Below are 12,859 nucleotides of genomic sequence, written 5' to 3' on the forward strand. Positions count from 1 at the left end.
CTCCAAGCTGTACAGTCGTAGCCTCTTTAGTCATTCTTCTTAGGTGAGTTGTTTCATGCCCTTTATCATTTTGGTCGCCTTTCTTTGTACTTACCTCAGTGCAACTATATCATTTTTGAGATGTGATGACCAGAATTGCACATAATATTCAAGGTGTTGTCTAAACATGGAGCAAAATCAAGGCATTATGCCATTTTTTTTGCCATTCCCTTTCTAATAATTCCTATTATTATATTTGCTTTTTTGACTGACACAGCACAGTCAGCCAATTATTTCAATGTAATATTAACTATGACACCTAGATCTTTTTCCTGGGTGGTAACTCATATAATGGAACCTAGCATCGTGTAACTACAGCATGGGTAATTTTTCCCAATTGTGTCACCTTGCACATTGGGGTAGATTTAAAAAAAGTACGCCCGTGCGTACTTTTGTTCGCTTACCAGGCGCAAACAAGAATACGCCAGATTTTAATAGATACGCGCGTAGCTGCACATATCCTTTCAAATCCGGGGTCGGCGGTAACTTGCGCATGCCAGGCCGGCTGCCGGCGCACCATGTTCCGGTCCATGTTCTGGTCCAGGGGCTCATCTGAGGCTGCAGCCACGCCCCCAGGCCGGAACCACGTCCACGGCCACGCCCCCAGAACGCCGCCAGATGACGCACCACTGCGCCACGCCCCACACATGCCCCCCCCCCCCCCCCCCCAGGAAAGCCCCAGGACTTGCGCACATCCCGGGGCTTGCGTGCGCTGCCGAGCCTACTCAACATAGGCTCGGCACATGCAGGGGGAACTTCTGGCAGGTTTTCGGAGGGTACCCCTTTGAAATTCTGGCCCATTATATTTCATATGCCATATGAATACCCAATCTTCCGTCTTGCAAGGTCCTCCAGCAATTTATCACAATCCACTTGTGGTTTAACTACTCTGAATACTTTTGTGTCATCTGCAAATTTGATCATCTCACTTGTTGATCACTTTCCAGATAATTTATAAATATCTAAGAAAGCACCAGTCCAAGTAAAGATCCCCGAGGTACCCCACTGTGTATCTTCTTCCAATGTGAAAACAGACCATTTAATCCTACTCCCTGTTTCCTGTCTTTCAACCAGTTTGTAATCCACAAAAGGACATCACCTCCCAACCCATGACTTTTTAGGTTTCTTAGAAGCCTCTCATGACAGACTTTGTCAAATGCCTTCTGAAAATCCAAATACACCACATATCCTGGTTCACCTTTATCCACATGTTTATTCACCCCTTAAAAAAAAATGTAGCAGATTTGAGAGACAAGACTTCCCTTGTGTAAATCCATACTGGCTATGTTCCATTAAATCATGTTTATTTATATGTTCTGTGATTTTATTCTTTATAATAGTTTCTATGATTTTTTTCCAGCATTAAAGTCAGGCTCACTGCTCTATAATTTCTGGATCACAACTGGGGCCCTTTTTTTATATTGGTGTTACATTGGCTATCTTCCAGTCTTCAGGTACAATGGATGATTTTAATGATAGGTTACAAATTACTTGTAATAGGTATGAAATTCATTTTTGAGTTCTTTCATTTTTTAATTCTTCCAGGTGTCAATCTGGCTTACTACATCTTCCGGGTTCACCGTGATATGGGTCAGCTCATCTGAATTGACTCCATTGAAAACCGTCTTTGGAACTGGTATCTCCTCAATATCTTCCTTGGTAAACACCGAAACGAAGAATTCATTTAGTCTTTCTGTAATGTTCTTATCTTCCCTAAATGCCCCTTTAACCCCTCGACTATCTAACGTTCCAAGTGACGTTCCAAGTGACTCCTCGTAGGTTTCCTGCTTTGAATATATTTTAAAAAGTAGTTATTAATTTTTTCCCTCTATGATTAACTTATTTTTAAACTCTCTTTTAGCCTGTCTTATCAGTGGTTTACATTTAACTTGCCAATGCTAATGTTTTTTCCTATTTTCAGCAGATGCAGCCTTCTTCCAATTAGTGAAGGAAGATCTTTTGGATAAATTACCCTCTTTTGCCTCACCTTTTATCCAAACTAGCAATTATTTTGTCTTCCTTCCACCTTTGTAAATGTGTGGAATACATCTGGACTGCGCTTCTAAATGGTATTTTTTAACAATGTCCAGGCCTGTTGTACACTTTTAGCATTTGTAGCTGCACCTTTCAGTTTTTATATTTGTCTTATTTTATCAAATTTTCCCTTTTGAAAATTTAGTGCTAGAGCTGTGGATTTAATTATTGTCCCCTTCCAGTCATTAACTCAAATTTGATCTTGATATGATCAATATTGCTAAGCCACCCACCACCATAACCTCTCTCACCAAATCCTAAGCTCTTCTGAGAATTAGATCTAAAATAGCTTCCTGTCTCATCTGTTCCTGAACCAATTGCTCCAAAAAGCTGTCATTTATTCTAATCAGGAACTTTTCCATTCTAGCATGCCCTGATGTTACATTTACCCAGCCAATATCAAGGTAATGGAAATCTCCCATTGTTGCTGCACTATCAATTTGCATAGCTCCCTTAATTTCTCTTAGCATTTCATCACCTGTCTCATCATTTTGGCTAGGTTGATAGTAATATACCCCTATTGTTATATTCCTCAACACACATAGGGTTTCTACCATAAATATTCTACTGTGCATGTAGTCTTTTGCAGGATTCTTATCCTGTTGGACTCTATGCCAAACCAGGTATAAAGTACCACCCCAAACTACTACCACCACCAAGTTGCTCCTCTCTTTCTTTGTGATATTATTTGTACCCTGGTATGGCACTATCCTATTTGTTCTAATTCTTTTACCATGTCTCTGAGATGCCAATTAAATCTTTCCCCCATTTATATTCCTACCCAAAGCCCTTTGTGCCATTTTTAACCCTTAATACTTCTGTACATTTTAAATCATCTGCAATTTGGTTAAAACAGTAAAACATTTTGAGACTTTTATCTATTCATTTCATTTGAAAGTTTTGCTAAAACAGGGATGATCACTTTTAATTAGTTGCACACGGTGACATGTAGATGCATATATGGCTATGCATAGATTTGTATAACCAGCCTGTATCATAAAATATGCAAATCTTTACCCGCAACATAAGTGCTTATGAATGCTTACCTGCATTACATTCAATGCATTGAAAGTGCATACCTTTCCTAACTAAAAAATATGCATGCATATATTTTGCACAGAAAATTAAAGTAGGACTTAACCTCATAAATCAGCATTTACAAGCATAAATATATTCTTAAAACATGCTCACATTATTGAAATTACCAATTTTACCAATTGCTTCACCAGTTCACCCAGTTCTTATCCAGATCCTCAAGCCCCTCCTGGTTCTTCAGCCTGAACTCCCCACAGTTTGCCAAGACCTCCCACCTTACCAATATTATAAAATAAACAAGTTAATATTACATATGTAAGATAATAAGCAGGAATAAAATTGCAAATCAACGCAAAAATATAGCAATTTAAGCATGTAAATGTTGGCTCTGGCACAGAATACTTCTAGATTGCCCCCTTATGATGCTCAAAAGTAAAAATATGTGCATGTTTGATGTTTATAAAATAGCATTAATTGAATTACATTCTACTTAATTGCGTATATCCTAATTTTTATGAGTGTAACTGAAAATTCATCCCATTGCTTTAAGCCTCAGCATGATACATTCCTTTAGATTTTTTTTTGTTTCTACATCTTTACTTAATGAAGTAGTCACCACTGTGTATATATTTACATTTCAATAGATGACTTTGTGGAGGCAAAGTGGAATAAGATATATCACTCAGGTCTTGTAATTTCACTAAATATATTGAGGGTTTCCTTAACGAGGGAGAAAAGAGAGTTCATAAAATGGAGCTATGGTTTCAAAACCTTGGGTTGCTGGTTTTAAGTCAATTTCCTTTGGTTGTAAAACAGGTTTTAAGGAGAAATTCTGCAGGACTGTAGTGAAGATTAAAAATAGCTCCATCTGAGCAATACCCAGTCCTAGACAATTCCGTTTACCTATTAAAAGAAGTAGATAAAAAGAAAATAAATGTTGTTATTAAATTATTCTTACTAACTCTAAAGAACAGAAAAAAATCTTCTAGCTTAAATAAATACGTATCTTTACTATATCAAAATGATTACAAATAGGTTAACTTTTTTTTCTTGAAAATGATAAATGTCAAAGCAAACATATTTATGATAGAGATGTTTCTGTTTCATGCAGGAGCTTACAGCAAATTTTCAAATCATCAGAAAAAGTGGCAATAGAATGTTAGAAATTCAATTATTTCACCCCTTCAACATATTGAAACTCTGACATGATGTCATTTTGTGTAGTAGGGAGTGAAGTAGTAAAATCTATGTTACATTTTTTGTTTCGTTTATGTGGGTGTTTTTCCCATGATTTTCATTTTATGTAATGTTTTTGTTTCTTTAGTTCAAAAAAAATAATTAAAAAAGAAACAGGAAATCCCTGCTACCAGTCTCTCTTACCCGGAACAATGTCAGAGCAGGATCTTCCCTGGCATCCACTTAGCTGGCCTGCGGGTGATCCACAAACAAGGCTTATGCCCAGACCAAAGCCTAGGCCTTGCGTAGGGCCTAGGCTGAGGTTGTGGCAACCTACAATGGCCGACGCCTATGCAAGGCTGAGGCTTCAACCTGGGCTAGGAGTCAGGATTAGACTTCAAAGCCTAGACCTAAAACCTCAGCCATGTATAGGCCTAGGTTGTTGTAGGTTACTGTGAACTTGGCCTAAATTCTATGCAAGACCCAAGGTAGGAGGCCAGAAACTAATGCCAGGAACGCAGCCTATGCCAGGGCCTAGACCCTGGTCCAAAACTAGGGCCCGGGTGGGAGACCAGGTTCCTATTCTTGGGCCTTGGATCACACATAGGCACAATGCCAGGGCTTAACTTGCAGGCCTGTTCCTGATACCTAGGATTCAACCTAAGCCTTGGCCTAGACCCAGGAATGATGATGGATCCTGACCTGGAGGCCAGGTCTCTATATCTGAGGCTCAGCCAAGGCTGGGGACTAGGCCCAGGCCCATCATGGGGGCCCGGTTCTGACATTTGGGCTTTGGCCTGGATCAGTCCAGGGACTGGATTCCAATGCTGGCGTCCAACTGGAGGCAAGATCCTGAAGCCTGCGTCTTAGCCCAGAACTAGGCCTGATGTAGGAGCTCAACCTGACTTCCGGGTCCCGTTGCATGGGACTCAACCTATACCAAGGACTGGATCCAGGCCCCATCTAGATACTAGGTCGCAATGCCTGAAGCTCAATCTGCACCCAGGTCCAATGCCATGGACAAACCTGCATCTCGGATCCTGACACCAAATCCAAATGTTCCTGGCCCAGTCCTGACACTGGGGCCTAATCTGAAGACCAGTTTCTGATGTCTAAGCCTTGGCTCCAACATAGACCTGGGCCCTTTGCTAGGGCCTCAGGTGACCTCTGCGTGGGAGGATGCACTACATTTAACACCAGTGCCTCCTGAGTGGACAGTGTTATTTCAACTGCAAAGAAAGAAGAAAGAAAATGTCAGAAGATCTTTGAGGGCTGGGCACAGGGCCTTGTCCTGACCCTGAGTTGAGGCTCCAGCATCTCATCCCAGTCTCCAGGCCAGGTCCTGGCATTAGGCTTGGGCCTGAAATTGGGCTTGGGCCCCCAGCCTAGGCTGAGGTCCAGGCTTCAGGACCCAACCTATGAGCCAGGCCTCAGCATCAGGCTTGTGTCCATGCCAAGTCCCAGGCATCAGGAGCCAATCTCCAGACTGAGCCCTGCATTGGGCCCATCTCAGAAACCAGGCTGTGGCATTGTGCTCTGATATAGTCTGAAGTCTCTGCTTTGAACCCTCAGCCTATTCCCGATGCAAGGCACCAACCTCGGGTGTTGGACTAGACCTGACAGATCTTTTTTTTTTTTTTTTTTTTAATTTTAAAAACGAAACATGAAAACCAACAAAGTTTTGTCAGATTTTCAATTTTTTCACTTTGAGAATGAAATGAAGTGAAATAGGTAATTTTGTCTCATTTCCTATTTCTTTTCTCACAAATATCTATCCCTATTGTGCAGTACTGCTTTGGTATGATTTTGGAATAAATAATTCCTTATTGGAGTGTAGTGTGAGGACTTGAAACGATGGACTTAAGTCAATCAAATTAATTATAATTATGGCCTTAAATGTTGAATTGCCTGAAGTATTCTGGTTTTGTCAAATATCTAAGAGAAGATACTCATAAAATATTTGTTAAAAACCTATATAGATATTTGCAACAGCCTGGATAAAAGCTATTTGCAATGTTCTGGGGACAGAGACACTCAGGGGGTCATTCACACTTTTTGCGGGCAATCGCTAAATCAGGGTGGAGTCGGTGCGGCATCAAGACCAGAAGAGGAGCAGTTGGGGGCGATACCAGGGCAGTCGCGGCAAAAACATCGCTGGCTGTGAAAAGATAAGGGCCCTTATCGCTGCCAGTAGCGCACCTAATAACACCACCTTTTACGGTGGTGCTATTGGGTGCAAAAGCCGGCAGCAATTGCACCGCAGAGGTGCAATCACTGCTGGCTATCGCAGGCCTGCCCCCCCCCCCCCCCGCTTCGCCCCCCCACCCCCTGTTACTGCCGGATTTTCTAAGGTCTGCGACCTTAGAAAATCCAGCCTTCTGTTTGTACCTTGATCTCTACCTACAAACATGCACTCAAATGATTAGAAACACAAAGTCCTGTGCACATTTTATTCACCATTTCAAGACTGGAGTTAGTCTAAGAAAGAGCATTATGGTAGTTCTGCATGTCTTATCACTTACTATTTTTGAAACAACTTTAAAAGAGTTTTTCTGCTTTCAAAATTATAGAAAAGCTATCTTAAACACACTCTCTTCATTCATATAAAACTAAAATAATTTTAGCAACTTTAATGTATTTTTAAATAATATTTAAAATGTCTCATACAAATTTAATTTTAAAGGACTAGCATCTCTTTTCGCATCAGGGATCAAATCAATCTCTTTATTAAAAGATCTTTGGCATAAGCTAGTGCTAAAATTGTATTTACATTTTGCATACCACCACTCTCATTATAAGCAAAACTTAATTTTCCTTAGATTCCTATTTTTCATGTCTCACACACTCAAACTTGCATTCTACACAATAAAGTTATTGTTCTGTTCCCAGCAATGGATACATGTTTGTATCTGTATATACATTGCAGTTTAACTGCGTCTAGTGCAGTCCTTCCTTCCGAGGACTCTTAATATTGAAACACTTTTTGTAACCCATGATAAAAGTCTGTGAGCCCTGCCTTTAAGAGGAGCTTTGCCTTAAGAGAAGCTCCCTCCCTCCTTTACTTTCTCTCACTATCGGAAGAGCTTCAATGCCCCTCAATCTAACTTGAGTCTTCCTAAGTGCCTCATTGGCTCAAGGGACTGCCCTTCATGCTCCCCCTGTGTCACATGGTTCCTAGGCTCACTGCCATTGGACCTTGCCCCCTGTCCCCAGCTTGGGGAGGCATTTTCTGTAACAGCTCTCTAGGAGAGTTTCAGTCTTGCCCATGCAGGCTTCAAAGCCAGCAGCACTTTGTAAAGCCCTGTGAAACGATTGGCTTTTTTACATTCTTCTTATCGTTTTATTCTAAAGATTAAATCAGCCTCAGAACCCTCTCACCCTGTAACCCAGAAACTCCGTTCTTCCCTTTCCTACTTATCTTCAGCTACAAAGATCTTTGCCTGGGGCTACACATTTGAGATACAACAATTGTAAGTAGAATCTACTTGTACAATAAATAATTTCAAACTTAAAGGATCTTTGTCTTGAGGACTGATTGGGAAGAAAAGTTAGCTGTCTGGATGAGAAAACACGTATGTTTGTATTGAGCCAAAACAGTTTTCTTTCAAAGAACTCCATGCAGCTCCATATATGCACATATATTTGGGGCAGCAGGGAGATCTACTACAATATTTTATAACCTGCGTGTGTCAGGCACATGCAGATTGTAAAATACACGTATGTCTGGAAACATGTGAATACCTGCAATGTATTGAAAACATGCTAATTTCCTACTTTTTAAAAAATATATGCATTTCTATTTTCTGCATTAAAAAAATATAACTTGCTTGTTTAAAACACTGATTAATATGCAGAAGAAGGCACATTTTAAAACATGCATGCATAATTGAAATAAACATTTTGCCAGTACCTTCAGCAGTTTACCCAATCCTTCTCCAGGTCATCTACACCCTCTAGTTCTTCATCCTGAATTTTCCCCAGTTCATCCACACCTCCCACCCAACCAATAGCATACAAATGATGAGTCTGAACTCAACTGCATTAAATAATTAGAAGATGGTCCATATTCATTCACTGGCTGGATTGCAAATTTGGCAGGTTAAACTTATCTGGTTAACTTAGAGAGATATTCCGTGGTACAGCCATACTATTGAATACAGTCAGTTATCTTAATGATCTTTACAGCATGACCAGAGTTAGCCGGATATGTTAGAATAACTCTGAATATCAGAGTTAGCCAACTAACTTATCAGCTAACTTAACTCCTCTTAGAAATGCCCTCGGAATGTCCCTATGTTATCCAGCTAAAATTTAGCCAGATGATGAGATATGCATCTAAATTTTAGCCAAATAAGTGCTCAAAATATTCAAAAGTCAGCATTTAGCTGGATAACTTGTGAATTATCAGGATAAATGCATCTGAATATAAACCTCCAAGTGTAAAATTGTTCAAATAATTTTACTAATGTATTCACATAAATCTCTTAAAATTATACAACTTAACTGTGTAATTCTTAGCCCTTCCCTAGAATTTCCTTAGACCACCTCATGTTCATGAAAATGTGTGGTTTTTTATATCTATTAAATAGCATGTGCATGAGTACAAGCTACTTGCACATGTATATGCTAATTTTACGTATGCAACTCCTTTGAAAATTTACCACAAAGGGATATTTTTCAAAACTTTTACACATGTAAATGGGATTTTTGAAAATTACCCTGGGGTTTGCATGTGTATTCACAAAAGCATTGTTGAGCATATATTTATGTGTTCTATGAAGAGAAATTTCAGGCAGCAGAGTTTGGGTAGGGAAATCATTTATACATACTTTGATTTTCAAAGTACATGCGTATATTTTCATGTGAAAATGCATACTTGTTCCCTAGCAAATGTAAATTTGCGGGTGTATGCCTCTCAATGGTACACACAGTCTTGACCTTTGAATTCTGGGATTTCAGTCCTAGGTGTTTTGTTATATAATTGGGTTCTTTATATATGCCTGCAAAATTGCATCGTAGTAGCAATGCTTATATACTAATTCATGTGAAGAATCTAAGGAATATGAGGGCAATTTTCAAAGCGATTTACCCTGGAAAATAATATTGTTCCTTAGTAAAATGGCCTAGCTTAAAATTGTTCTGTGCTCTTTAAGAAGTATATTCAGGCTTCCTCAGCATGTGTGCTTTTAGCTATGCTGAAATGAGGCATTCTTGCGGATGTATTTAGGTCAGGGAGTAAAAGAGTCGGCATTCTTGGTATTTTCAAATGTATCTGTTCTGTTTTACCCTCTTGGTAACCCATGCAAATAGCAGTTAAAAGAGTATATGGAATCTTTTAGGTCATGTATATTTCATTTGCTAATTTCTAAAGGGAAATAACATGCATTGCTTCCCTTTCTATTAATGACTGCAATGCACACTGCAGTGTTTTAGTAAATGTAAATACCACAACCATTTATTGTTAAGCTTGCCACCTGTAGGATGCCCACGGCATGGCCCTCTCACCTATTTGGTAAAACTCCAGGCTCCAGCTCTTTGTCGCTGGCGGCAGTGGGCCACCAACTCTGGCCTCGGGAACCAGCAGGTGCCTCCAGCTCTTTGCCGCTTTGTGGTACTTCCAGCCAGGATGCCTCCATCCTCTGGGCCTCCCCGCATGGGCCGCAGAGAGATGCCATCAGCAGCATGGCATCTCACCCAGGTGCACGTGCACACCACCGTGAGTCTTTTAAAAGGCCCACGGTGGGAACCTGGCTGCAGACCCGGATGCTGACGTCAGTTCCTTCATCACATAAAAGCTCAGGCAGCGCTTCTAAGTGTAGCCTTTGCAACAGGTCTCCTCGTACTCCTCATACTTATTGCTACCCATGTCTTCCTTGCTCCGTGGTCCTGTTCTTCAAGTTCCTGGTTCCTGCTCATCTCGTTTGTCTTGTTAAGTGTTGGATTGAGTCCTTGGTTCTGATCTCTGCCTGCCTGACCATGTTGCCTTCTCCAAGCCTTGACCACCGCTACACCTGACCATGCCTCCCTTCTCCGTGCCTTGACCACTGCTATGCCTGACCATGGATTCGGTGGAGCCGCGTGCCCTTCAGGCTATTTCAGGCCTGGCATCCAAGGTGCAGGAACAGCAGCAGTTTCTTGAGGCCTTGACCTCCTCCATGGACCTTCTTTACACCCGGGTCGATGCCTTCCTTAATGACCCCACTCTGCCTCCTCCCCAGCCACCTCCATCAATGCCACGAGCTTTCTTGGTGCTCCCAGCGCCCCGACGTTAACGGTGATTCCAAGCTCTACAGAGGGTTCATAAACCAGTACTATATGCAATTTGCTCTGCAACCCTCCATCTTCCATGATGACATAACCAAAGTCATGTTTATCCTGTCTCGCCTAGAAGGGAAAGCCCTGGCTTGGGCTTCCCCCCTGTGGAAACGCTCAGACTCCCTCCAGTAGACCTAGGTGAACATTTGAAGTCAATTGGATTGAGAAAGTCTCACAAAGATGCAATTTATACTATGTTTTCTTACCCTAGCTTGATGGACTCTATAACAGGGAACCATCAAGCTAGGGTGAGGAAACATAGTAGAAAATGTCATCTTCGTGAGACTTTCCTCACTCCAAATGATGTCAAATATTTACCAAGGTGTACTGTGCTGTTCGTATGTCTCACTATACATGAGAAACTGGTTCCTAAACCCTAAACCACCATCAACACCTCACCTCGATGGCCCTCCTATAGAGATATAAATGCTTGACTACTAAGAGGGCCTTTTTTATAGACTCTCTCTCTCTCTCTCTCTCTCTCACACACATGGCCAAAATGCAATTCTAAAAATTAATCAAAAATTGTGGTAGGGCCATTTCAGGCATATTGCATAGCTTAATTCCAGGAAAAAAAGATGTAGTTTAAAACATGCATTCTGCTATTGCACAGTACTATATTGCCCATCATTTTCCTAAACTCCTTCCTGATCCCTCCCCTCCCCAAAATTTATATTTGCGCCATGTATTAAAGTTCTTATCACATACGTTAATGCACGCATTATTCCATGCGTTAATGCCATAACACATTTTGATGAATGATCCAGTTAATGACAAGTGTGGGAGAGGCCAAAAACTCAATTTCTCAATGGCAAGTGTTATGCAAACAGCATCTTTCTCAAGAGAGGGTGGCCTCATTGAGTAGTTACTGGAGCAGGGAGCTACACACATCTATTGCATCTGATGATGTGCAGAAATATTACATAAAATGTTTGTTGTTATGGTCTCGTGGGAAATGCTGTTTAAAGTGGTACATCACATTTATTTAGATGCTATTAAACAATAATATGAAATTGTTTCCCTGATTTATATTAGGTGCAAGATAGAAAATGGCATTATCGTTCATAGATTTTTATATTGTTGTAAGGTGATCTCCTTTTGAGAATCTGTTGTAGCAGTGTTGCATGCCTGTATGGGGCTCCTGCTACCTCAACAGGGTGAAATACTATTATTGGGAACTTGACATGAGCTCCAGCGGTTGCTAAGCCTTTGCCTGGTACTGGTAGTGGCCAGAAAGTGAATTTTACTTAAGTGGAATGAGGAGGAGCCACTCATAAAAGGCTTGTGGCAAGCAAGAATGACTATTTGTTGATGGAAAGGCTCGATGTGAAATTTGCTAGTCAAAAAGTAACTGAAGATTATTTAGTGGCGTGGAAAAGGTGTTTTGATTGGTTACCAGAAGACATGGAAAATCTATACTTGAACATGGGTATGTTGTAGATTGGTAACTGACACACATATGACTGCTTGCTGGTTGATTCCCTCTTATGTTCTTGGAGTGAGTGCATGTGTGTTTTGTTGTATAAAATGTAGAAAGTATTAGTTGGTTGGTGGATGACAACGTAGGCGTGTATGGGGATGGGGAAGATATGAAAGGATGATTGATAAGGTATACATTTTCTCTCAGGTTTTGAATGAGGTTCAGTTATGTTATATTTAAAATGGCAACTATGCAGTTTACAAATTAATGTATAGTTGCATGTCCTGAGGTTATGCTGAAACAAAATGTTATAAGAATATTTTTGTTCTGGGATATGTTGTGATGAATTTTCTAATGTGCACTCTGCTGAATAAAACTTATTTTAAATAAAGAAATATGGTGATATTTTCTTTTGAGAAAAAACTCTCCTTAGTTGTAAAAAATATAATAGTCATTTACCCATAGAAAATGGAACAAATGCATCATTTGCCTTAAATTCACCATTTTCATCCAAGAAATGTCCTGGGTTGAAGTTCTCTGGATCTCTGAAATATTTGGGGTCAGACAATACAGAAGACAGAAACATGCAAACATCGGTACCCTGAAATTAGAAATTAAAAACAAATTTTATTTATTTTTTGCAATAATAATTACAACATTAGTCTATATAAACATTGCTTTATTTATAAAATGCTTTTCTCCAATGTGCCTTTTAACAAAGACCCCAATGTGATACAAAGAAACAGTAAATTAAGTGCACCAGAAATGAAATGAGTTAATAGCAGGAATGCTGGAAAACAGATAGAAGACGGAAGGACTTATAAGTAAAGGACAAAGACA

General features: G+C 40.2%; 1 protein-coding gene across 1 annotated transcript in view; it reads right to left on the reverse strand.

Moving 5' to 3' along the window:
• Positions 1–2,429: 2,429 nt before the first annotated feature.
• LOC115084911 (cytochrome P450 2G1-like) overlaps positions 2,430–12,859 on the reverse strand; it is a 94,262-nt gene continuing 83,832 nt past the window's right edge. Inside the window, exons 8-9 of the mRNA XM_029590324.1 lie at positions 12,479–12,620; positions 2,430–4,011 (exon numbers count right to left, since the gene is read on the reverse strand). Coding sequence (XP_029446184.1) covers positions 3,830–4,011; positions 12,479–12,620 — 324 coding nt within the window. The 3' untranslated portion in view covers positions 2,430–3,829. The remainder of the gene's footprint in view (positions 4,012–12,478; positions 12,621–12,859) is intronic.

The sequence above is a fragment of the Rhinatrema bivittatum genome, chromosome 2 (assembly GCF_901001135.1).
Source record: "Rhinatrema bivittatum chromosome 2, aRhiBiv1.1, whole genome shotgun sequence".
NCBI lineage: Eukaryota > Metazoa > Chordata > Amphibia > Gymnophiona > Rhinatrematidae > Rhinatrema > Rhinatrema bivittatum.